The sequence below is a fragment of the Dromaius novaehollandiae genome, chromosome 2, assembly GCF_036370855.1.
Source record: "Dromaius novaehollandiae isolate bDroNov1 chromosome 2, bDroNov1.hap1, whole genome shotgun sequence".
Lineage (NCBI taxonomy): Eukaryota > Metazoa > Chordata > Aves > Casuariiformes > Dromaiidae > Dromaius > Dromaius novaehollandiae.
This window is the reverse complement of record NC_088099.1, coordinates 40,292,788-40,320,115: the sequence shown is the minus strand read 5'-3', so window position 1 is coordinate 40,320,115 and position 27,328 is coordinate 40,292,788. Positions and strand designations below refer to the sequence as shown.

Genomic DNA, 27,328 nt, shown 5'->3' with positions numbered 1-27,328 from the left:
CTTCCCTCACTGGGACACATCTGGATAGTAACATGCTGCCACTGCAGTGAGCGTGGTGACACATGGCTCAGCTCATGCCTTACAGAGCCACACCTGGGGAGGCAGCAAGGATATATTTGCTTTTGACATCCACAGGTCTGTTGGCTGCTGCCTTTGTCTGGGCCTTGGGATAATCATCACCTGGAAAAGTGGAAAGTTAGGGGTAGGTAGGAGGAGAAGGAAGAGGATGAAACTGGTTGGGGCAAACTGACACTGTGCCCCAGGGAGTTACTATGTACTTCATGTAGGCAAAACAAAATTCAGTTTTACCTATGTTAATAGGAAGCCTTGAGCCATCTTTCGCTAGTCTGAGTGTCTCTGCCTTGTGCCTGTGGCTGTCCCAAAAACGGCAGTCAGGAACTGGGCTGTCTTTGTGTAGGTACCATACAATCCCAGAGGAGGGGCAGCCTCTGTCCTGAGAAGTTTGGAGTATCCATGGACAAGAGGGATACAGGGCAAATGAAATAATTATTTAACACATAAGCAGAGAGAACTATATGTTGGCAGAAAACGTTATAGTGGTTCTAGGTTTTGGAACAAGAGGAGTCAGGCAGTCATTGTAACGCAGGCTGATAAAAGCTCTGCATCTCTTCCCCTTTTCTCGAACATCTCCATTGAGAGTACAGCTGTCAGTAGGTATGCCCTCAATGCAGCCGCCTTTCTTCTTTGTACTAACATGAACTGGTATGGTATAATTATAAGGAAAGTATACGACATGTTTTATTCACTGCACAGCTTTTTACAGCTGTAAAAAACACTAGAGAAAGAAGTTAATACACTGTCTTATCCTTTCATATGACCTAGGAGAAGATATAAAAACATTCTCCCAATTTTAAAAGCATCCCAAGATGTAAGGAGTCTTTAAGTAAAATCTTCAGAAGCATTTAAGTTTGCCTGATACTTGATTTAACTGCTTGGGCAAGCAATTTTTTGCTTTCTAGACAATCTACATTGCTGCTAATGGATCAAATGTCACTAGGCTATTTAAAAAATAAGTATAAATCCACACTCTCTATTATTCAATGGAGGCTTTTTTCCCTGCTTTTTCTTTCCTGGCTCCTGTTGATTTGTTCTGTTCAGGCCAGAAAAACAAATAGTGCTTTCAGTTTACTTTGTACCTCAATTTGTTCTTTGAAGTGTTTCCAAATTCATGTTAATTTAGAATCTTACATTAGCAGAACTTGATAGCCTTTTTGCCCTTCAAAATGCATGGAGAGATTTGGGAAGAAAATCTGCTGTGCCTCAGGGTCAGATCCTGAGCTGATATAAACTGTCATACCTTCTTTAACAGGGAATCAGTCCTAAAAAGTTTCAGCTATTCCTCTGTTTTGAGAGGGGTCGTTTAGCTAATAATTGTCATTCCAGCAGCAACCATGACCAAGGCACTAGAGCACAACTGCAAACAGAGACTGATGAAAAGAGCTCCTAGGCAACTGATGCCAAAGGTTATGTATTCTTCATGCAGGAAACTGCCTAAATAAATCAAATAGGTGAAGTCAGCATCACAAGGACTTTCTCTGCAAGTTCATAACACCTGCCAAGCAGCAGTTAGTCTGGACTGATATCCAGTGTCATTAAGTTAAAACTTGAGTGTATTAATCTTTAAGGATTTGCTCTGAAATGTTAGTGTTATTATCATCCCTTCAGATTTTCGAGTCAGTATTTTAAAACATCCACTGCTCCTCTTTTTCATCTCGTAATATTTCTTAAGTGGACTCCACTGATTGTCTGCAGTTCTTCGTTCCCTCCACAGTTCTTCAGCCGAGTGCCTCTTGTTAAATGCTCTCCTAGCAGCCCATAAAAAATAGCCCATAAAAAATAAATCAAGTTATGAGTCCTTCCACTAATCACAAGGGGTGAGGAACTCTGTGACAATTCAGAAACAAATATATTGCATTCACTTTCCATTGTGTTTACAACATTTTTGCAGTCATGTGTGATGGAATGATTTTGTTCTGTCATGCATAGCTCAAAATGACTGCTTCTTGCATTATTCCTGTGTTAGTTTATAGCATTGCTTTTTCCTATACAATTAATTCAAGTGACATGCTGTAATGCTATCCTTACTTATTTGGGCTACAACTCTAAGCAATTGTTTGGATCAGGTTGCAGTCATTTTAAAGGGAAGAGGCATCCATATCAAGTTACAAAAATAAGCAATTTCAATCAAATCTTGGTTCAAAAAGAAGAGCTTAAGAGCTGGACCTGTTAAAATATAGCTATTCACTGCACCACCATGCTCTTTCCATAGTTTAGAAATTAAAAGATTCTCTTACTTATCGTATCACTTCTAATCTGCAGTATTTTCTGCTAGCTCACATCTTATCTATAGCAGGTACCTCAAAAAAGCTTATGTGGATAGAGTGGGTGAGATTAGCATGTAATGTTGGGTTTTATTTAGCATTCCCTAAGGCATATGACTCACTAGCTCTGCCTAGAAAATCATAAAGCTTGAAAATCTTACCTGATGGAGGCAGGTTCTGATGCAAACTAAATATTAGTACTTTAAGTTTAGGGGGGGTTGATAGTACTAAAATCTTGAATAGTGTCACATAGAAGAAATTTGCATAAACATTTAGGTAAGATGTTAGTAGAAGATGTTAGTAAAATACATTTCTTTGTCGTACTGTAACAATTTGGAGAAATGTAACAGGAACAGACTACATTTGTGACACTATTTAGAATTTGGATAAGCTTAAGGATCAAGAAAGGAATATACCTAATTTGGGGTTTAAAAGTATGCCTATATATGTACCACAACTAAAAGAAGAGGAAATTTTTTTTTTTAATAAGGTATTTAGGTATTTTAAACTTTTCACATGCACGCACTTTCTGCAAAAGGTTTTCTCCTATTGTAAGTAAAAAAGTAGGATCACTGTAGTCACAGCCAGCTTTTTTTCACAAAATTTATAATCCATTCACCTGCAGGTATGTTGTGGTTCTACGTTTCTGTCACATCCTCCCATGCGCCTTCACTTTTTACCTGCTTGCTTTTCTTCTCCATGATCAGTAACCATCCTTTTAGTTGACTGTGACTAGACAGAAATGTCCTTGGAAGTATTTGTGATCTATCTTGAATTGGCCAGACAAAATCACCAGTGTTGAGGTCTGCAAATGATTTTTTCCACTGTTCGAGGAATCTAAGATGACAACACAATACTCCTTTCTCCTAACAAAAACTGTTTCAAGTGATGTATTTATTTATACTGCTTTGGTTAAGAAACAAACTGTATACTTACGTTTTGCTCTTTCCTATCTAACCGAAAGGTTTTTAATATATAGGTTAATATAATGAAAAAAAGAAAAAAAGTCTGTAGCCCATAATATTAGGATATACTGTATGTTTTTTCCCCCCTATTGTTATTATATATGGAACTGATCATCTTTTTTTCTTCCTCCCCCTCCTTTCCTATTGACAGATATTAAATTCATAAAAAATGTGGGCTTAGTTGTCTCAAAACTAATAGCAAGCATATTCCACATTAACAGTAAGGTTGACTGGAAAAAAAAAATCTGGGCTAGATGCACAAAACTTTTGAGAAATATATTTCCTCTTGTCCAGTAGTGTTTAGTGAGAAATTCCATGCATATAAGACCTGAATGAAATTCTCTCCTCTGCTGTAAGGGCTATGAACTCACATCTTTCATAAAATTTCTGTAACCACCTTTGGTTCAGAACTCTACTGTTGAATGAGACAGAGAGGGTTTGAAATGAGGCTCTCCAGTGAAGATGAGGGCCCCTGTCACTGGGATGTTCTGAAAAGTTTTCCCTGATGTTCACTTATTACTGTGGTTTCATTTTGTGCAAAGCATTTAAGTGATCATTGAGAGAGAAAAAAAATACATGAGCTAGGAGGGAAGAGAAATGAGATGGCTAGGTCCCAGTCCTGTTCTAATAAGTTCCTAATGATTTCTGAGAAATGAAGAATCTCAACAGAAATGACTGAAAACAGACCACCACTTCACATGTGAGAGCCTGGTGGTAAAGATTATGTGGATGATATGGTTAAAATCTTCTTGACAAAAATCTCCCATAGCTAGAACAGGGTGTTGACCATGACCACAGACAGACCATGATCCAGAGCTCTTGTATAAAAGCAGCTTTTCCTTTGCAATTTTAATGAAGACGGCAGTTCTCATCTGCTTTTTAAAATATGTCTGATGTTTTTTGTTTCATGTCAAACAGCACAAGATTTTTTCAGTTGAACGTCTGTAAAATCAATTTCTTGGAAACCTAATGCCTATCAGCCTTAAGTTTCAAACTACCAAGTGTCAAGTCTGTAATCTTTAAGACAGATTTTCAAGCAAATGAGTTGCAGACACTGTTTCTATACATGTAAATCAAGTGACTGCTCACAAAAGTGTCCAAGTTTTGTTGTTTGTGAGTGCATGTTTCTACTCACAAAATAGAAGCAGGGTTGCCAGTGCAATTGCAAGTCAAACATCACTTAAAGTTGAATCCTTTATTGTAAATCTGCAGAATGTGATAGTGACAGAAGTTTAGGACTACATCATTTTAAAGTTCAACATTATCATAATGCTTTAATATTAGTGGTTTTCTCTTATATTTTCAAGATGAGTTGGAAGTTTTCTCTAGTTGTCCTCCTTCTTCTACCTATAAGGGAAAGTGATGCAGTCAGCTAAAAATTGTATCACCCAAAATTTATGTCATAAAATATAAAGATCTAATGAATGCTTCAACGTATTTGAATTAATTCGCTCGCTGTTGCAGTAAGACTGTTACCTGGTGGTCGGCATTCAGCATCATGTAAGCACCTCAGTACAGAGAATAGGCTGCAATATGATATAATCAGACTAATATTTTTTAGTATGAGAGATACCACACTATCTTCCTGATTAAATATATGAGCTATTTTTAAAGGACATTTATCATTTATATTTGTACATCTCTAGAAATGTTAGAGTCTTTGTTTATGTTTCCTAACAGAAAATTAACTATCATAATGGTAAAACTGCTGAATATAAGAATACCTGGGGATTTCACATTCATTTCAGTCCCAAAGGATGCAGATGGATATCTAGTGAGATTTTCAAAAGCCATGAAGTACCCAGACAGCTAAATCAGCGTGACTGTTCTGTAATTCAGAAACCAAGTGTGATGATTTTTTTTTCCCCCCCCAAAGGCACTTTGTGAGTTTCACTGATTACTAAGCACTTCAGTAGTTTGAATCCATTGCAGGTAGTGAAATATTTATCCAGTGTGATTTTGAATTCTTGGTTTGTTTAGTCTCAGCATTGCTTAGTATCGTAGCTATTTTATATATTTGTATAACATGTCAGAGATGCTTGTAACAAAGGTGGAGAAAAAAGCTGGTCGTAACTATGATCCAGTAGGAAATAAAATACTTACCTATTTTATTGATGACTTAAATATGCCTAAAGTGGACAGATATGGAACAGTTCAACCTCATGTACTGATATGGCAACATATAGATTATGAACACTGGTCAGCATTTACATCTTATTTTGTGATACTCTATAATTTTTATATTACGTGCCATGATGGGATTTCTTAAATAACACAGAAATTAAAAGCTTCAAGAACTGCTCAAAAACAAACCCATTTCCTCCCTGGAGTTTATAAGTGCTTTTTAGAAGAGAAGCAGAAAGTGAAAGAACTGTAGATGGTCTTGGAAGGAAAGTATCCTTCAGCTGCTCCTGATGGAACTGTCTGAATGTTGAGCCCATAAATTGACCTGATGAAAATAAGGATGTCTGAGATATAAAAATTATTTCACTAAATTGCAGTTTGCCAAATATTTAACTTACGCCACCATCCATCTCTCAATCACCCTTAAAGCAGCAGACAAAATCCACAGAAACTTTGTGATGTTGGTTCAGATGAATACTTATTCCTTCTATGCCATGAAAAGAAAAACACAGAAAAAGACCACATAAGAAAAGTAAGGCGATTTATGCAGTTAGGGTCATTCCACTCTTAACTTCCAAAAGACGATTTAATTTTTTTGGCACTTAAAATATTTTGTTAATAACGTTTTACAAGAGGCTGGGTAAGGAGACAGTTTTGAGTTTAAAATCAGCAAAATAGTGTTTGAGTTTTGTTCTGCTACAGGAGGATCTCTATCTCGTGTAAATACTTAATGTTGCTGTTCTGAATGCCTATTAGACTCTTGTTGTTCCTATACATGCTGGTCACTTTTATAAAATTCTGTTATGAATCTAACTTTAATAATGCTATATGGATTGGTGTTCTGAAGAGTAATTAAAATAATTAACTGCCTAAATTAATTATCCTGAATTTGCCAGCTCATTGGGAGGAAAGCTGATACAAATTCTTGTGATTTTTTTTTCAGTTTTCAATTCCTATTATCTCTCAGTGTTCATTTGAAGCTGCTCTGAGGAATGTGCTGCCAGAAACCTCAGTGTGTGCCTCTAAAAACACTTTCTGTTTCTTTAGATAGTAGTAGAGCATTTTCAGTATTAGGGTCAAATCTAGATGCTCAGTAGCTGAGTCAGAACTACAGTGTACATGTCACTGCAAGAGCAAAGTGGTGACAGGATCAAATGATCACTGCTGGCACAAAGAATTCCAGGTGTGCCTAGTTAGAGAAAACCTTCCAAAAATAAAGATCCAATAATCCTGCATAAATGGAAAACAAAAGCATGTTTCAAAAGTTAGAGTTTATGGCGTATTCAGAAATGGATATACAGATTCTTCCTAGGCATGGTTTAGATTTCCTGCCTCTGCTTCATCAAGGAAAGCATAACATTTTTTGTTGAGAGTGAGATGTGAAGAAAACATTTTTCTCTATTGTGAATGATCTGGTGGGTAAAGGAAAGAAGTGATCAATGATGAAAAAATATTTAAAATACATAGATACATGTGTGCATACGTATGTGTGTATCAAAAGGAGATGGACAGATAGGCAGACAGGCACCCCACTCAGAAAAACAACAATACTTCGTTGATAATAGAAAGCTGAGTGTCTATACTCAGTTCTCCACTTCTTCTTCATGTGTTCAGAGTTTTTTCCCATACCATTAAAATTTTGGTTTCACAGAGGGCTCTGCTTTTCCCTGGCATTTATATAGTTACCTCACTGTAGTTGTGACCAAAGTGAGGCAGTAGAATCTGTGCTGTTCTGGCATCTTTTGATGCCGATTCAGTTGAACCTGATAAGCTTTTCACTGGGTCATACTTCATCACAAGAAAGAATGACACCAGGTGTTAGCTGAATATCTTGTTAAGGAACAAGACTTAAAGAGGAAAAAAAAAGTGGCTGCTGAAATCTGAAGCACCTCTAGCTTGGTGAAACTAATCAGTTCTAATTCAGAGACATGCAAACCAAACATGTCTCAATGCTGTTCTGTTTTTTTCCTAAAGTTATAAACTATTCAAACCTTGATTTTTTTTCCCCTCTCACAAAGTTTTCAAACTTCTGATCTTAAAAGTTCCTACTGCATAAGACTATTGTTTTTTCTTTCTTTTGAATTTTCCTTTATTGAAAAACAAAATGAAAACCAAAAAATTAAAATCTCCATTTTACAAGACAAATCAAATTAGGAAAAAGCTGACCTTCCCATTTAGGAATTTTAAACATATGCATCTAAAAATCCTAAAACAGAATAAAATTTAATTGAGTTTTGTTGCAAACATATGGAAAAAATGTAGTTCTTTGAGAAAGAAAGAGAATGCATGGTAGGGTGATGTCCTGGGAAGGATGTATTGATTTTAACAGGGAGTGCCTGTATTATTTATAAGTTTTCCTTTTTCTGTGCTTTTTTTTAAAGATGGTAGTTGCTTGGCACGTACTTCAGTTGAAAATTAGTTATTTTTGCTTCTAAAGAAATAAGATGCTGTTTTCAGATTTGGGCAATCAGAACTCAAATTGCCTAATATCGAAAGCCACTTAAAAAAAAACGTGGTCTTCTTAATTCACCTGAAGCTATGCAGTGTGTGATTTGGAGAGCCAGAAATGGTGCCTATTGGATAATGCTACAAAAAAAAGGAGTGATTTTTCTAAGTATGCCACCTCCTTACTGTATGATATGTTCTCTTAAGTATGCTTGATTCCCATCTTTTTACATAGTTTTCAAAGCAGTTTTTTCATACCTGCCGAGATGATTTTTGACTCCTTTTTTCTTGCTGAAATCTGTTAATTTTATCTGCTTTTTTCTATGATAACTGTAAGTGCTCTCAAACTAACCTGAACTTCCTTAGGCATATTGTACACAACCCAGTTTGTATGGAGCTGGTTTCACTCAAAAATCTCTTTATCATGATCAGGATGTTTAGTGAGAATATAATGTGTTCATTTTAACAAAAATGTTAAGCAAAATATTTTGCAATAGAAATTGTGTTGTAAAAATTGTCAATGTCCATCCTAATTTGTTACTTCTGTGGCCATTTTTATTCCAGAATTTCCCATAAAGCAGAACTGTTGATTTTTTTTTTCACTGAGGATAAGCCTGGAAAACATGCAGTATTTTGTCACTAATGTTAATAAAGGTAAGTTTTTGCTCTTAGGAATGATAGGCAGAAGCTAACTATTAAAGAAATTAATAATTGTCAGTATGCTGCCTGTATGAATCCAAATGCTGGCAGCTTCACTATCAACCATAGGCTCCAGGTATGATTTTAAGTGTCATATTATAGCAATCTTTTATTTCATATTTAATACATAAGATAATTATTTAGCTTTTCACTGCAATGGGTATGAGACTAATTGGGATAGCAGAAAACATTGTGTCTGGGACTTACATGGCTTCAAAATCCTGCTGTTCCTGTAGCTAAAAAGAAATACAGAAGCCATATTTATGGCATTAAGAATCCCCTGAATTTCAGAACAATTGCAGTCTTATGTGGTCCTTCACCTGGCAGATGTGCTCTTGGGGCTCTTAGTCAGACATGCAACTGCTGTAGAACTGCATCAAGAATGAGGCTAGAAATAAAGTGGTTTTGGTGACATGACACAGGAGCCTGTATTTTCTCCATATTGTATTGTCATTTAGCACTTGATTGACTCTTATCTGCTGTCTTGTAATGAAGAAGCTTTGTCTCTTTTTCTCTTTTCATTTTCAGAGGCATTTTGCAGTATTTGCTTTGAACTTCCCTTCTTCAAATTCCCTGATTACCATCTGCAGCAAGATAGTTTGCTTCCACTTTCAGCAACAAGCTTTTGTTCCATCAGTATTCCAAAATATTCTGACAATAGTACAAGCAGCCATATGGCTTCACCAGACAGTCATTCAAAACTTCCCACCAACTGCTGTTAAGTTCTACTATATCTTTAACCTGAGAGACCTCTCCATCATCTTCCAGGAATATATCATTGGTTCATTTTTCTACCTAAAGACTCTGTATTATTGCTGCTCTTTATTATTTCTAATGATATAAACGCCGGTGGACCAGTGAAGAAGAGATTCCCATTATACAAAGTAGAAGATAATCCCTGAGGTGATTATGGTTGCCTAGAGAAGAGAAAAAAGGTATTTAATGTAAATGGAGCCATGGGTTGTAAATCTTGCTATGTTTACTTATTAGTTTGTCAAAAGAAGATCAACATCTGTTGAGAGGGAAGAACAACCTTCCAGAGACTACATAGAAGGAGACAGAGTTTGAAGAAGCTCTAAAACAGGATCTGAAACCAGTAATCAAACATCCGAGTAGGAATTACTGTGGAAATTGTGTGAAGGATATGATACGGCACATTCTGGTCCCTCTTGCAAAAACAGGTGAGTCTGATCCTGGATTTGGTTTTCACCTGCTTTAATGTTCCTTGGAGTGCAGCCCTGTCATCCTCCAGAACATTTCTCTTGCCTGTCACCCCACAGATTGTCTTGACCTGTTAGCAAGGAGGCATGGATGTGTCAGGTCTTCTATTGACACTGCCCTGTGTGACACATACTGAGTTTGCATGATGGGCTAGTGCACCCGCTCACATCTGAATCCATGCTGGTATTAAATTTGTTAAGGAAGGGAATTTGGGGTGACAGCTTACTGCTAATTTTGTCATGAGAAACAGTATTCTGTTTTCTTTAGTAGTATTGTAAAAGAGGGCTAGGGAATATGTAGGATCCTGGCAGTATTGATTCTCCCTTATGTCCTGTACTGCTCCAGAGCCTGAAATCATAATTAATCACCAAGGCGTGCCAGTCAGTAGAGAGCAGACATTTGTTTTAGTTAATTTCTCTAGAGTCAGCTGAAAAATTTGCTAATTTGCAGAGAAATTCTGATTCACATTAAAGAATTTGTAATCTCAAGCGCAATGTGTTTTGGTTAGTGAGTCAGTTAGTACAATTACTGTCTTTAAGGAGAGAATCTAACTCTGTAGAGTGGCCTATTTTGATGCCAAATGACAGCATTTAAAAAAAATAAATACCATGTTGTCTTTAAGGCATTCTATTTGTTACACGTGAATGTTTGCAGCAACCAAATGATCTTATATGACTTTGGCTTCATGAATCAGCACATGTTTATAGGGATAAATTGGTGGAAATGAACGACTGTAATTTCTTCCATAAAATGATATTGGACACTAGGCACAGGTATTTTGAGGTATCACAATAGCCTGATTTTTTTCTTAATGCTGATGCGTTGAAAAGGCTTTAATGGTGCAATTATGAAAGAATTGATTGTGGCTCTCTGGTTCAAGCTAACCTCCATTATGTTTATTTAAGTAGGGATTTATCCTTTTTTCTGTCACACAGAAATTAACAGCACTTATTCTCTGCAGTTGGAAAAATTATCTATTATTCTGTAGATAGTCTGCCTTACCTGTTAATTACTTAATGAAGTAGTAGGTCTTTGTAAGAAAAGTAATATTAATCTCTTGTTTCGGAGAAAGGGAAAATGCCTTTAAAATTAGGCTCGTTACAGGAGCAAACATTAAAGTGTGTTAAACATATTTACTGAATGATGCCACTGCATGGGAGGGTTAAAGTTGTTTGGTTGCTTAGCCTTATACATTTTTAAATCTTAATTAGCCTAGATTTCTCGTAAGTGTGATCTTACCGTATCTCAGTTTAAGGTAATTTTGTTCTTTTCCATGTGGGGCAATTCCTTAGTATTGATCATGGCCCAAAATCTCAGTTCTGATTTCTGAAAACTGATTAAGTACATTCATTTTATTCTCCTGCACAGAAGAAAAAATAGGCAGTTTTCAGGAGATGAAGTGAAGATTTTGCTGATTCAATGAGGCTCAGACTTCATCGTTGCTTCTTGTCATTAATTATAATCTTTCTTTAATACATCCAGTTCTTCTATTCACGTGCAATATCAATAATTTTCAGAAAGATACAAAGGCCCATGCTGGCAGAGCTTAGTTTTGTTAAGGCAGTTTCTATTATTTGCAGCATCGAATCATTTAACATGGAACCTTTTCTTCTCATTGGAGTTGGACTAGAATTTCAGCTTCATTGTTGTTTTTCACTTTGCACATACTCAGGCAGGAGCTGTGTAAGAGAAGGTCTTGACAAAGCAGGCTATTATAGAAGTTTCTCTCCAAGAGGATTAAAAAAGAGCTTAAATTACAAAGATAACTATATGGATCTTTCATAGAGACTGCAGATTCTGTTTGGCTGATTGAGAGGCTGATGTGATAATCATCAAAATGCAGCCAGAAGCCTTCTCAGGTATCACCAGTTTTTCTTGAAAATGTTGGTAAGCCCTTATCTTCTCTGAAGTTTTGTGACTGAGAGTAGTATCCCTGTCTGACAAACAAAAGTGGCAGGGTGTCTTAGCCTTACAGTTTGGCAGACCTTGAAAAGCACATGTGAAATTGAATCCTGTAAAGTTTTTTTCCCACCTTTTATAATTTTTTATGGATCTATTATCCAATCATGAATAAAGCTGACATACCTCTACAGTGAGGTCAGAGAGGATTGGCTTCCAGCAGTATTTTGGTTGGACACGTTTCTGCCTCTTTACTAGATGCATGAAGATTAGACATATTATCCCTCTGTTTATTTAAGAAAGTTCTCAGAATGTCTTTTCAGGAATGATTTTTTTTTCAGTGGCATAATATATGAAGAGAATGAGAGGGTTGTTTTTTGTTTTTTCGTTGACACATTGAAGAAAAAAGGAAAAGGTCTGCTGTGCTGTCATTAACCTCTGGTCTGCTGATGTGAAGTGGTAATCTGTTAGAATCTGAATCTGATTAGGAAAAGTGAGATTTTGAAAATAATCATTCATACAAACATCTACAAATTAAAATATCAATTGCAAGAGATTTTTTTAATCTCTCAAACATAAGTTTTGTGGGAGGAAATAACTAAATACTTGCATCTGAAAACTCTAGCAACTAAACCTTGTCTAATATTTGGGCAAATTCTTACTTGGCCTCATTCACCCTATAGTTATTCCATGATTATCAAAAACATGCCTTAAGTAGTCTCAAATGGAAATTCCAAGAGTAAATTAAAGTTTGATACATATTTTTCAGGAAGTGATTCTGTAACAAAAAACCGTCCTTCGGCCTTTGTGATACAAACTATCAGACATGATCTAGAGGCCTGATCAGTCTCCCATCAAGATAGCTAGGTGTCTCCTCTTAGTCAAGTCAGCATCCTTCAGGATCCTGACAATGCTTTGGGGCAGCTCAACATAAAAAATGAGCCGTGATAGTTGTAAAGCACTAAAGGTACCTTTAATATTTGACCAAAGAAAACAGCTTTTCTCTCTGCTTGCTCAAATTATGAAAAGAAATAGAAAGCTGATGTGAAGATAATGTGCCTTTAGGTGTGAGGAACACATTAGCACAAAAATAGATGCTTTAAGTTTAGTGCGATAAAGAGAAATTGAGAAAGTTGGCTAATATGATCCTTAAAGTCTATGTTACATTATTGTTTTTTGCCATCAGGTGCCAGATCAGTTGTACCCTGGAAACCCCTGGGGGTTATGCACTTCTGATCAGAGTAGGTGGTAGTGGTAAATAAAGCTAGCTGAAGCTGGCAGCATGCATCTCTTCTCTGGAGGTTTGCCAAATCACACTGAAGAAAAGCTATGGGTTCCCAGACCAAAGGGTAACCTAATATCTATTATTTGCATCTGTTGAGAGTTAACTGCTTCAACAATTTGATGTTTTGTTGTTGCACAGGCTTGATAAAATCACAGGTGAGGCAGTATAATTTACAGCAGCAGCCCTCATGGTTCCTGTGGTTTTCAGCTATATTTCTTACTTTGTTTATCTCAGAAAATTGGGTGGTCAAAAGATATTTTAGTGTCTGTTTTTGTGCTTCATATGATTTGATTGTTTTTCTGCTCTTCCCAACATAGCTACTTCACATGCCACAAAGATCTGGTTGAAATTCTGGTATTTAAATTTAGCCATTTCTTAAGAGTTTTTGCATGTTGTTGAAAATTTATTGGTCGAGTGGAATAAAATTGTTGTGGATGAATGCAGGGCAAAATTCTGTCCCTGCTGCATGTGAACCATTTAATCACTGAAACGGCTCACAGGCAAAGGCAAGGAATGTAGTTAAGCGAGGTGCTGTGTAAAGCTTACAGGTTTTGGCACCTTGCAAGACTGAACCCTATGTGAACAAATAGGAAAGGAGGGAACATTTTCTACCTCTTCACTCCATGCAGACAGCAAGCGATGTTTCTGAATCTCTTGGTCAAAAGGCTAAATGAAGATCTGGTTGTGCTCAAATTTGATGCATAGTAGCCCCTAAAACACTTCTCTGTTAGCCTGGGCCATGGTCAAGCCCCCATAGTATGTGCAGCCTGAGACATCAACTTTGAGAGGGAGGTGCCCACTGCTGTGTTTTGAAAAAGCAGTGAGTGTTCCTCAGTGTCTTTCAGTTGTTATGCCCTCCTTCCCGGGGCAAATGAGCTGCTGTCTAAGGTATAGGCACAAGTGGTTGTTTCCCCCATGCTGTTTCCAAGTGGGGAACTTCTCAACCTCTGTTAACAAGCCCGAAGACTTGCCCTCTGCTGGGTCATATGGTAACTTGTTCATATCAGACAGCATCGACCTTACTTCAAATGCAACCACACTCAGGTGCAAGTGATGCATTTTTTTGGAATGTGATGCCAAAAAGCATTCCAGGTTTGTACAACTGCTAGCACAGTTGTCCTGTGTCCCGCTCTGGGGCTTCCACGTAATATGACAGTAAAAGAACAGTATACTGTTCAGTCTTTTTTTTTTTTTTTTAGTGAAATTATTTAGGAGAATTTTCCCGTTTAAAAAAAAAACAGGGGAGGGGGCCATACAGAAATAAGAGAGTCTAAAATGGATTTGACTTTTCAGTGCAATTTCCAGACATTATTGATGTGATTATAACTGTTCTTGATGGGAACTTTCATGGCAGTAAGGCTGCAATATCCATTTTTTATTACAGTTGTGATGGGGAGGTTCCTTGATTAGTGGCCTGCTTTCATCTTTACCACTTGGTCATGTCAAAACCATGGTGCTTGTTAGTATATGTAGAAAAAAGGCAAACAGCCTGTTTGCCCTTTGAATATGATGCAATAAATTAGCAATGTGTAAATAAATTGAAAAAAGTAAGGAGAAGTCAGCAATGCATTGCCATCCAGTAACATGCATTTCACACTTATCAACATTTTAACAGAGCATGAATGATTGCCTCTTTTCCTTACAGGTAGATTTTGCCAATTCGTACATCAAGACTGGTGCCAAGGACCTGCCCAGAGTGTTTTTGCTGACAGATGCCCAGGTTCCAGATGAACACTTTCTTGTGCTGATTAATGACTTGTTGGCATCAGGTGATTAGACCAACACAGTTCTTGAAAGATCTTCTCCAATGACAAATGATCTGTGGTTTCAGTGAACTTCAAAGAGGTTATTTGTCTTTTAAATATTTGTATGGGGAGCCTTTAGAGAAGCTACACCAACCCAGACAACTTCAGCATTGAGTCTGACTTGCTTAAGAAGGCATTACCCAATGAGGAGACAGATTGCTAAGGCCTATCATTCGTAACTGCATGGGCTTGGGGGAAGATAGGAATCTCTCTTTCATTTAATGCCAGGTTTACTTTGATATGATTTCACTGACTTCAAGCAATTTCCTCTTGACTGTCCAAGTGTAATGGACAGTAATACAGTTTCACCCATGTTTTGAAAATTAGAGAATCTGGATTCTGAATGTGAGGACCTGGAGAGAGAGAGAGAGGAAAGAAATGGGAATAAAACCATTCTGTACAGCTAGCTCTAGAGACTCTCGAAAGATTTTTTTTTTAATTGTGATTTCATTTTTGCAACCAGTCTAAAAGAAAAATTTTCTAACAACTTGTGAGAAAGGGAACCACTGTTCCATGGGGCACGTCATTTGTGAGTGAACTTCCTATCAGGACAAATATTTCTGCTTTAGGAAAACAATGCTTTTTCCTCTCTCTTAAAATAAAAATTGTTTTCTTTAGGTAAAAAGGCATATGGGGAGCAGGAGGAAACTTGTGTGTTCTATCTATTATCATAGCGTGGCTCTCCTTCTGTGCCTAAACCCCATTGTGTTACATACTGTGTAGAGGATTAATCTACTCTCCTAACTATCCCTTTGTCTTTTTGCAGGAGAGATTCCAGATCTGTTCAGTGATGAAGATAGGGAGGGAAGAATTACAGGAATTAGGAGAGAAGTCCGAGGCCTAGGCTTGACTGACACTAGAGAAAACTGATGGAGATTCTTTTTGGATAGATTGTGGCTACAATTAAAGTAAGGCTCTCTGAAATATCTGAGGGGAGAGAAGCAGTAGTGAGCTGGGCAAGGTTACAGTATATATATAAACGTACTTCTGCATACAACTGCATATATAAACATACTTCTCTTAAAAGACATGCTTTTCAACATGTGACACCAAGTTTATGTTTACATGGCATTTCTTCATACACAAGAATCCCATAGTAATGTTGCAAACTCTAGGCCTAGTTTTCTCTGACCCTGTGACCCTTGAAATTCATAGGACTTCTTAGCTCTACAAGGATTTCTGGACTGCCAGTGTAACACTATATTAAGATATGTAGATAGCTACAGGAGAAGTCACTGATTGCTATGCTGCCTTGGCTTAAAATAAATCTTTACTAACTTGAGGGTTTTTTTCACATGATGAGTCTACTGAATCGAGTGAGTGAAGGTATACATTTGCCTCTTTGACTTTATCCCATAACTGTTTGCTCTATATGGAGGTTTGGGGTATGATAAATTTTACTCCTAGCGTTGGCTATTGACTTCCTGTCTGATCATAGGAAACTCAGCTGCTCTGTGTCTTAGTTTCATGGTCTTATTTTTTGAATATAATGATGCATTTAAAAGAGGTGTGAGATGCTAACAAGGTGGTGTGGCTAGTATGATTGTAAATACATTCACTGATTACCCATATAGAATTTTTTTTGCATAGTCAGCTCTTAAATATCTGCACTAATGACTGAACTGTCAATGTTAATTCTTTCTACTTCCCATGCTTTTTGAAACATGGGAACATAAACATAGCCATGTAGCTGTTTTTAGGTCAAAAGCTGTTTAACAATACACATTAATATGATAATTTTGTCTCCTTTTGAACTCCTTTGGAGACGCAATGTTATTTAGGTAGACTATAGTTCTCTCTACCAAAAAAAGGAAAACAGAAGCCAGGCACACTAATCTTAGAATGAAATCGTTAGCAACTTTTGATTTCTGCTGATTTCAGTTTTACACATTACCAGGACTGTATGTGTAGCTGATGCATCAAAAGTCTGAAAACCATTAGCCCTTTAGAAAGAAAATTTTTGAAAGGAATATGTACCTCACACTTTGGATAGTAAACTGATCTGTATGAGTAGGGATGAAAAAAGCCTTCCTGTGCCAGACTATCCCACAGCTGTCTACTGTATGGGCTTTTTGCTCCTTCTTTTGAAAGGCTTAATCGCTGCCAATTGAAAGATCGTTCCTATTTGGTTATAAGATTTTTCAAGTTCTTACACTTTGAAACATATACCTTTCTCTTTCGGATTGTCTTTTTTTCCTTATCTTCTTCTCTTTTTTCCTTTCCTGCTTTAGTTTTGTTTTGCTTATGTTCCCTCCCATCTCCTGTTTCATTGCCATCACTTCTGTCTCTCCACAAATTTCTTCCGTAACTTAAAGGCTGGTGGAGACTTAAAAGAATTTAGTGAGACATATTCTGTACTGTTTTTATTTGTCTCGACTTCAGTGACATGGCAGAATGGAGTGGTACTTACCTTCTCTATATCTAGCTCTTCTCAGTGTTGTTTGTCTCTGTTTCATGACTATTGCATTTGTGTACATTTTTTAAGAGTGGACTGGAAAAAATGTGATGTCTAATATCTCTTCTTATTTTCTTCTTCCTCATTTCTTTCTCTTTGCGCATTCCTTATCTCCCCTACAATTTTGTTTTTTTTTTAAAGGGCTTTTCAAAAGCCAGCTTTCAAATGCCTTTCACCTTGAGACCATTTCACCAGTCCCCCACTGTGGAAATTAGCACCTCTGGAGGCAAGAACAGGAGATATCTATTCATGTTTCAGAGAAGCAAAGTAGAGACATTATAGTACTGAAGCAGACATAAATTTCATGAGTTAACACACTGGCAGATATCTCTATGGACTTCTGGTTAGTGCAGGGTGACCTACCATTTCTATGCTTTGTCTAGATTTGTAGAATAAAAGACTAATAAAATGCGAAAGAGAATGAAAGGGACAATTTAGACAATTTCAGAATGTTAAAGCTTAGTGATATAGTCCTATTTTGCTATTTCATTAAAAAGAATCAACATTCTGTGTTAAGCCACATTTCCTTTGTGCTCACCATCAATCTTATATATAGCCTACAGCTGGGTTTGTGATGAGCAGTCTGCAGCCCAGGAACACAAACTACACAGTGGAATACTTTGAAAACAATCACAACAAGAACACCACACACACACACACAAAAAAAAGAACTATAGTGGTTCAATCTAGAACTTGAAATCAATTCTGCTATTAACATACTGAAAACATGCTATTTATGTAGGTGTAAATGCATATGGGTATAAATTGGAAGTATGCCAACTGAAGAAAGTGGAGTTGCACTATTATAAAATATGGGTCCACAGTTGATGTATGTATGGTGACACACATGCACCTGAGGATTTCAAAAACATAGGTGATGAATGATGAGATTAATTTACAAGGAAGAATGTAGCTTAAGCAAACAAAGCTGATGGTCAAACATTGTAAATGGTAATGTGCTGACAGGGCTAGGCATGTCATTGCAGAGACTGGAAAGTTTCTAATGCTCACAATGATTTACTGGAGCTGCAGAAGTTTTTCAGTAACCCACACCTCTGTGCAACAACTGCTCTTAAGTACTCTGTAATTTACCAAAATTTCTTAGAAAAGTAAAGGCCAGAGGAAGCAACTATTCCTCTAAAGCATGGATTTGAGGCATGGTCAGCCAGTGCTTGTATAGATCCTGAACTGCTTTCCCTTGATCTCCATCTGATTTTATTTTTCCCTTGGTCTGAGCAAGCTGCACTTCTTTTAAACTTTTTCCCAGAAATGGGACCACAGGGCCTAAATGCCTTAGGGCCCCCATGTCCTACACAAGGATACTCTTAAACATAGTTTTCAGTAAATATACTCTTTCCAGCATTTTGTCTTTGCAGATTTTTTGAGTTCTATCTTTCTCAGCAGCTTATTTCAATTTTCTCAGTGCTCTTAAACATTATTGTATAATATAAGGCCATGTATATTTACTGTATGGTTTTCCTTCTGAACTGTGGAGATCCCAGTTACTCAGTTCTTGTGCAGCCAGTTTTCTTCTTCTTTAGTTGCTGATCTGTACTATAAATGCTTGCTCCTCTTTCTTGAACAAATTTCCCTATTGTCTATCTTTCTCCTGTTTCTAAGTTGTTGTAAAGTTCCATCATTAACAACTAAACCTTTTGCTGGTTTTAGGGGAATGCCATTTCTCCAATTCCTTTCCAATAACCAGATTGGGTTAGATTGGTCTAGCCATCACATTCTCATAAAGTTCTCCTACCTGAGTGGAGACCATCAATATATAAGTACTTACCATTGCCCCAAGTATGAGAGAGACCTTGCATAGTCTTGTCAATATTTAGCTGACTCCTCATCTTCCACAGAGCTCAGCAGTACAGCAGTTTAATGCTTCAACCAGAATTAATGTCAAACACAGGCAGGCGCCCTGTGTCACCACAGGCAATCTTGTCCATGTGTCCTTTTTTTTTTTTTTTTTTTTTTTTTAGATCATTGCCTTTCATTTCCAAACCTTCTTTCTTGTCTGTGAAGCAGAGCAGAGGAACTTGTTCAGCCCAGCTGTTTGTTCCTTCAAGGGGATAAATACACATGGCTGCAAACAGCTCGAATGCTTTAATCCCAGCAAAAGAGAACCAGGCTTTTAGAGTTTCTGGTTCCATGTTAAAAACTAATATTAGCCCAGATTAGATTATTTTTTTCTGGTTCTTAGGGAAATAAGGATTCAAGAGATTGTACCGTCTACCACTTGATCAGTCTCACCTACCAAACAATTTTTGAACTCATCAACCAATTTCAAACAAATTTGAAGGCAGTTCTCAGAGAGACACAGTTACTGCTCCCCCACTGAATGAAGACTCAGTTATGTTATTAGATAGCCAAGAAGCTATCCAGGATTTTTAGGTTCTACAGCTTACAAAACAGCTTCTCCTGTAGTTGGCAGGTGCTTACAGAGTTTCTCTTTCTCTGTGAAAAGCTTCAGGCCTTTCTCATTTGGATGTAAGCCATCTCTTCTTGAATAGTGCAGAGAGCTGATTTCTAAGGATGAATCTATATTAGTAAATTTGTGAGGTCAGGACCTATTTTGTGATCCTGAGGACTAATGGCATGATCTAGCTGGAATATGCATGACCTAACTTTTCTCTTCCTCTCCTCGCACAAAAAGGTGACATTACTGTAGAGCCTATTTAGGAATATTTCCTGGTCCACGCAATCTCCCTACTCCTGCTGCAGCACTGATTAGGCCAAAACCATGCTGTTTTGTGCTGACACTGGACAAGGATGGGCAGTGTTAGGCCAGTGGTCAAGCCTGTGCCTTGGCCCACTTTAGTTCATTAGTATTAAGTAGACTGTCTACCTCTCCTGTTCTGTTGGAATCACTATGTGAATCTAGAGAGCTTGCGTGTCGTAGATAAGCAGGAAGAGGTTAAGCTGAGCAATAATGTAAGAGATCCATGTATGCAGGGAAAGTGACATGGGAGTGTAAGACTCAAAGAGGACATTTAAGAGGAGAGATTTTGTGTTTTCTTGGGAGTGGTGAATGCTATTAATACATGAAAATTAACATTGGTTTCACATGATACCAGTTCTTTAATTCACACTTAATCATCTTTATTATGCAATCATGCAAATTTAAAATCTTTAAAAAATCTTAAAAATGTCAAATGGAAGACTTGCATACTGTTTCAATCCACATTTCTTTCAAAGAAAAGGATGGATGTATCTTGGAGAACTTCTTAAATCTTTCCATTACTAAATAGACACCCTTGCTGTAACATTTATATCCTGGTTGCCTGCAAGAAATGAAGCATGTATTACATAGTATACTTCCTATTCCCCCTTTTTTTTTCATCTGTCAAATTAGACTGTCATTTTTGCCCTGGGCAGAAGATAAATATTTAAAAAAATATGACCTCCTTGCTGAAGAAAAACTGTTTGAAATGTAGTGAGTAGTAATTACTCATTTTTTTCCCACAGCTCTCTTGTTATTGGATCACATGGCATTTTCATTAGTCTGCTTGCAAAGCAAGTAACTGTATAAGGTACTTTATAATACTGGGAATTCAGTGGGGGGAATGCAAATGAACCCTGAAAACATACCACATCAAATCCTTGCCTGATGTGAATTAACCAAGCTTCACTAAAACCAAAGGAGCTAGAAGGGCCTACGCCAGTGAGGATCTGGTTACTTGTCATTTCTGACTACCTTTTTAAGCGTATACTGTGCCTATATCATGCACAAAACATAATTAATAGGCATAGGCATTTAATTAGAGTGGTACATTGTAGTCAAGGCTGTGCTGGAATTTCCTGCCTAACAATGGACTGTAGTAGAAGTCATTCAGTTGTAACTTTGTGTTTTAGAGAAAAGTAGTGGAAATCATTAATCTTAGCATATTTGAATTTGAGCCCTAGAAATAGCTATTCCAAGAAGTAATTTAGTTTAAAGGACTGAGAAATTGTTCTTCTAAGCTTTGTCCTGACATGATAATGTTCCAAGTTTATGTGTAGGTAGCTAATTTTACCCATTGTTACTTCTTTATTGGAGTTAATTGTCTCTTTTGATTCCCCTCAAGATTTCTAGGACTCAGATCTGCTGCTGTTCTCTTTATTATTGGCTTTTGCAGATCCCTTCATATATTCCTTATCTTTTTAGCCTTCATAGCTATTCTTTCCAACTGTCATCATCATCTGCTTTGTAATTGACACTTGTGATATAACAGCTAGGTATTTGAATATGATTGGTGCATCTGCATTTCACGTATACTTAGTTCACCTGCCTTTAGACTAGCTATTTTGGGGGATGTTCACAGTGTAGCTATGACAGCTAAGCCCAGGATACTTAAGTACATTACCCTTTTTCTTGGTTGGGTTTTCCAGCTGAATAATGCTGCCAGGACTAAAGTGTGCCCTGTACTTCTTGCAAAGACTGTCAGTAGGACTCAATAACCATTCTTCGCTACTTTTGCTTGATGCACTGTTGTTTCAGCCATTTTTCTCATCTCTGTCTTCACTCATTACTTTGTTCACCCTCTGTTACTCACTTATTATAGAATTTTTGAGGCTTTTGTGTCCTGTGGTAACCCATATGAGCTCTAGTAGTACTGTGCTGGATAAGCACAGGGATCAGATCAAAGATTAGAACACACCACTAGAATGTAATCTTTAAAATCATAAGAATTTTTGGAGGGTGTGGCCAAAGGTAAGGGGAGAAAAGATGGCTTCTGGGTATGATGTAGTAAATCTAGGATTTAGATGCTGGGAGAAAGTTAAAAGTAAAGAATCCTGAAAGATCAATATTACCTAGTCATGGATCTGCAATGAATGTAAACTAATGCAGTTCCATATAAATATGAGTAGTTCTTTTGAATCACTCCTACCAAATGACCTTGGATAGAGAAAGTACTTTTTTCCTTAAACTTCAACTTAAAATTGATGTAAATAGTGCATAAGTAGTAATAATTATTCCATCCAAATAATTATGTTTAATATTTAGGAAGGATAAAATGTTACTTAGAGTAAAACACAGGAAAATACTAAATTCCATTTTAAGTTTGGCAACAAGTCCAAGGCTTTGATTTCGGCTGTCCTTGAAGTCCAGTACTTGGAGAGTTAAGTCCAAATGTATGTAAGCAGTGTAGGAGGGTAAAGGAAATGTAACTTCTAACAAGACTTAGTATGGTTTACAGCTTGGAGGTGTGATAGATACAGCTTGGCAGCCTTGCCATAGCAAGGGCACATGCAAGAAGCACATGAAAGGGGGGACAGATACCTGTAGGCACTCTCTTACTGCTGCTACCATAACAGGGATGGCCTGCATATCTGTGAAGGTGGCAGCTGGAGGAATAAGGGAGGAGAAAAATGAGATGCCCTAAGCATGAAAATCTCTTGCTGAGTATCAGTTTAATATTATAGTTGAATATAGATTTTTATCAGATAATGAGATGACATGAATGAGAGGTCCAGGGAGTATTTAATTGAAGGATATGTGGTATAATGGAGAAGAAACTTCAGTAAGCTCAGAGAAGCATCCAGGACTTTGACAATCCTGAAATAGACCTAGCGCATTCTTAGTCTACTTTACCTCTCTGATTCAAAGTTTGCAGGGGAGGGAGAGGGTAGCAACTTTAGTGGTGTCAGGTAGGAGACCATTTATCCTTGCATATTTTGGTTGTTTCTCCTTTTTTTGCCCTCCTTTCTCACTAGCCTGGTGAGATATTTGCTGTAAATTCCAAGATCTTTTTGTGAAATTTGTATGGGTTTAGTGTAGCATTCACTACCTTGCTAGGACGGATTCTTACATGACCATTTCTGCCATTGGCCTTCTCACACTGATCCTATTTGGTATAGATGACCTATTTTCTTCTGTAGCCTTGGACCACCTTGCCAATTGGCCAGTCTTTGTAATGTCCCCAGACACCCTGGACCTCATTGTCCTTTTGCATGGGCATAGAGTGAAGGATGTATTTCTGCCACAACTCTTGAAGAGAGGGCAGGACATTATCTTCTTGAAAATGTGAGAAAACACACTGCTGCTTGTAATTCTTGCAGCAGTCGAAGGTCACAAGTGATTTGAGACTCTTGCTTTCTCTTGCTGACACACTCTCAAGTACCTTCCTAGACAAATAGGCAAATGACCTCTAGTTAGAAGAATTTTAGGTTCATGTGAGAGAGGTGTTTTTCTCTGTTTGACAATAAACTAGATCAACAGGAGGACCAGAATAACTACAGTAGATCAAAACTCTGGTTTAACATGGAACAGTTGTCCATATCCCCTTCCATGAGACAGGAGAAATGTATTATGAGATCTCGTAGCTATAGGAAGCTGGCAGGCATGTTGGAAATGGAATAGCTTACTAATGAATACCCTCCATTTAGAAATACAAAAAAGTAAATGGACTAAAAAATGATGGAATGTGCAATAAACTGACAGTGTGGTCTACAGTATGGGTTTGGGGACTCTCATTTATTTTATGTTTATGGTTCATCCAACAGTAAAGATTTCAGTGAGTTGCTTTCTATTTTTGCCCGATTCCATGTTTTAGTCTGTATCGTTTCTCTTTCTTTCTGTCAGTCTGTGGAAGGCTATCAATTGCCTCTGCTTGTCCTTCTTGCGTCTTTCCTCTTACTTTTTTCAGCTTTCTCTCTCTTCTTTCTCTTTTACAATTGTTTTTCACTACTTCTGCCTTTCAACTCCTCCATTTCCTGAGTGACTCCCAACAGAAGGGATCATTTGTTGTGTTTTTCTTGCTGTTATGCTTGGCTGTATCACACCCTCCTGGAAATGGTTTCATTCATCTGAAGCTGCCTGTAATCTCAGCTCCCACTCAGTTTGTGCAGTCATGAGAAAGAAGGTTTTCGTGAGTTACAAAGTGACCAGTGCTAGTGGCCAGTGGCCGTTTATTAATTTTGCTGAAAAGGGTGGGAATAAAAAACGATATGCCCTGTGGTCCTGCATAAAATCCAAGCTCTGCAAAGTCGTAAGTGTCCCAGGAAAAGTTTCTGTCCCACAGTGTTTTCTAAGTGAGAAAAAAGTGTTTGCTTTGACTGTGTACTACTGAAACATATTAATATCTACTCATAACTAAGGGTTAATTACAGCATATTGTTCCTTGTGTTTTCCAGCTTTTTTGTATGTGTTTTCCATAGTTTCTAAAAACTATGAGATAGTAGCAAGTCTTTTCCATTTTCCAGATGATCTCCTTTTGAAATACCATAGAAGCTTGGCATTTCCCAGCGTTACTATCTACTCATCACTTTCTCTCTCCTTTCTGACTGCTCCAAAACCCAGTGAAATATTTTCTCAGGTTAAACTCCTCCTTTCTTCATTCCTTTTTTCTTCTTTACCCCTCTGCACTGACTCAATTTTTCCAGACAATTTTCTGTTAATGTATAATAGTGTCCATGACAGATAACTCCAGAGAGAGAGTATGTAGCTGTCACTTCCCTGTTGTACCCCACTAGGCTTTGTCCTGGTTTCTGTCGTTGTTGGGGAAGAGATAATCTGTTCTGATTATGTTTTGGATATTTTTGACTGAAAATAACAATATGGATGCCACATAGTTTGAGGTACTCCTATATAGAAAAAATAATTCATTTCAATAGAAAACCATAGGAGAGAGTCCATTCTTGCCTTAAACAGTCCAAAGCTTGTCATTTTGCTAATTAACTAAAACCAAATGCAGTACCCAAGACATGTGATAATTGCAGTAAGTAGACCACAGATAACAACTGAGAGGCTAAATAATCCTTCCTTCCCAAATGTCAGTTGGCCTAGTGATATTAACAGTCAGACACAGAATTATTTTTCTTTGAATATTTTAGCCTTGTTTGAATATCCCCTTCCACTTTCTGTAAAGAGTAGTATTAAAAATTCACATACAAGCTAGGAAGGATCCTGTGCTCATTTCCTTCACATTCTTTTAATAGAGTTGCAGTGAATATTAAAATGTCTGGAAATGGCTTAAAAAGATTTAGAAACTCAAGAACCGGTATTGTGTCACAGTGATCAACTGCATGTGTGCCTTGAAGCTGTCTCTCTGCCAGCAAGTCTTTGTGGCTGCATTCTTATTTATAGTTATCCAACTAAGTAACTGATAGCAACCTGGAGAGAGGGAAAGGAAGCTGTAAGTATGCTCTGTACAGTAGAGGGTGAGTAAAACCTATTTGCCTAGAGTAAATTCAAGTCGACTAAAGTTTATTAACTGCTGATTTGTTCTGAAATTTCAGCTGTGAGCTGGCTTGCTCCATGGCCATGGTTCATTGCATTCCTTTCTTTGGTTGCCTCAGCTTGCTCTGTAATTCTTTTTTCCCTCTTTTCCTTCCTCATCTCTAGAGATCATTCTGTGTTTCTCTCCAGTTGGTTCCATGCTGAGAGTTCGAGCTCAGAAGTTCCCAGCCATAGTTAACTGTGCTGCTATTGACTGGTTTCATGAGTGGCCGCAGGAGGCCCTGCACTCTGTCAGCAGGAGATTCATTAAGGAAACAGAGGGGATTGAGGTACAGGGTTTCAAGCTCGTCAGTCATATAAGAAAGCAAAAGAGATCGTTGAAAGATCAATAACTGAATAAGCTGAAAAAACGATTTCCTTTTTACTCCTTCTTGCATTGCTTGTTGTCTTCAAGCTTACCCCTTCCAAAGCTGCGGTCTTACGGCATGTCACAGCCCACTTCCCTCAACAGATTTTAGAGAGCTCTCTAGCACAGGCAAACAGCAAGCAGAAAAAGAAAAACATGTGTAACTCATAGTGCTATCTTCTCTGCAGAATCCCTTAATTCTAAACTATTTAGGATCTCTTGGATTTGGAATTTATTTAACCGCTTTCAGTGCAGTTAGATGTATTTACTAGTGCAGCAGGAAGTGAGGCTGAAATATTGCAATGTACAGCCCCGTCTAACTAAAGAAGAACTATCAGTTTTCCCTCTGTTCAGCAACTAGATAAGTGAAAATTTCCCCAGCAGCCATGCAACAAATGCATTTAGCATTTTAATTTCTGAGTAATTATTCCTTCTTTTTTTCCTAATCAGTCTAGAGTTTGGTTTTTGTTTTGCTTTCAAAACATTCCTATACCAATGAGTGTTTTTTCAAGCTTTTAGGGAATGATTCCCTGGTATTCTAAGAGTTTTCCCACTGTGTTCACTCTCACCATTGTGCTAGGAGTGAGTTTGCTCAAGTATTTTCTGATGGAATAGTTCACATAGATCTAGAAAAAAATTACTTATTTTCTTTCAGCAACTGTAGATGCAGTAGTTTCATTCTGGAATGCTATTATGATTGGGATCATTTAGTTGTATAAGGGATTTGTAATCATGACAAGCTGAGGATTTCAGGAATGCCTAAGGAAAGAGCCTTCTATTTTGAGTCAATGACAGTGCAAGTTCCCAGGCAAATGCTGTTGGGATGACAGGAGCTGGTAGGAAGGCCTGGCATGGGCGGCACGTAAGAGACTGTCTGAAGAGTTTGCAAAACTTGACACCAGAATGTGTAGGCAAGCCAGATAGTGCCTCAAGAGCAAAGAAGTACAAAATCTGATTTCTGCAGTAAATTTTAATTTTAGCACAAAAGCCTGAGAAGAGAAACAGCTACTTCCTGTGCAAGAGACTGATGTGTTTACCACATTTGTCCTCCATTCGAACCCATGCAAGATACATGGAGTCGTCAGGAAATACGGGTTCACGGAGCAGAGAACTGTTCAGGGACCGCTGTGGCTGCTTCCGGGATGCCCTTGCCCTCCGCAGGGCTTGTGCGATGGAGGGAGACCAAGGACATCTGCCGGCTGCCGGGCGACTCGCCGGGCTGGCAGGCAGTGGAGGCTCCGTCAGTGCTTGCTCACACCAGCTCTCCAGCAGCATACTGATGCCTCCTATAGGGCTGCAAGAGAAAGTGATGCTTACAAATCCTTACAGTTGATATTTTGCATCTCCCCTTTATTGTAACGGTTTGTAAGATGTTTGAAGTGCTATTAGAATGGCTGTTTGTTGTCCGGTGGGCTCTGTCTGGTTTTTGCCTTTTTTGAATGTGATACCAAATTACACATTCCCATTTATTTTAGAGAAACTGTTACAATTATGTGAAGAAAAGAACAATTATTGCCGAAGAAT

The 27,328-nt window shown here is 37.7% G+C and overlaps 1 protein-coding gene across 1 annotated transcript in view; it reads left to right on the top strand.

The window, feature by feature from the left end:
• DNAH11 (dynein axonemal heavy chain 11) overlaps positions 1-27,328 on the top strand; it is a 154,524-nt gene that overhangs the window by 58,107 nt on the left and 69,089 nt on the right. Inside the window, 10 exon segments of the mRNA XM_064505461.1 lie at positions 5,341-5,506; positions 8,549-8,651; positions 9,104-9,356; positions 10,419-10,579; positions 11,469-11,479; positions 12,882-13,044; positions 14,626-14,749; positions 15,552-15,678; positions 18,736-18,749; positions 25,564-25,727. Of these exon segments, the coding sequence (XP_064361531.1) occupies positions 5,341-5,506; positions 8,549-8,651; positions 9,104-9,356; positions 10,419-10,579; positions 11,469-11,479; positions 12,882-13,044; positions 14,626-14,749; positions 15,552-15,678; positions 18,736-18,749; positions 25,564-25,727 (1,286 nt within the window).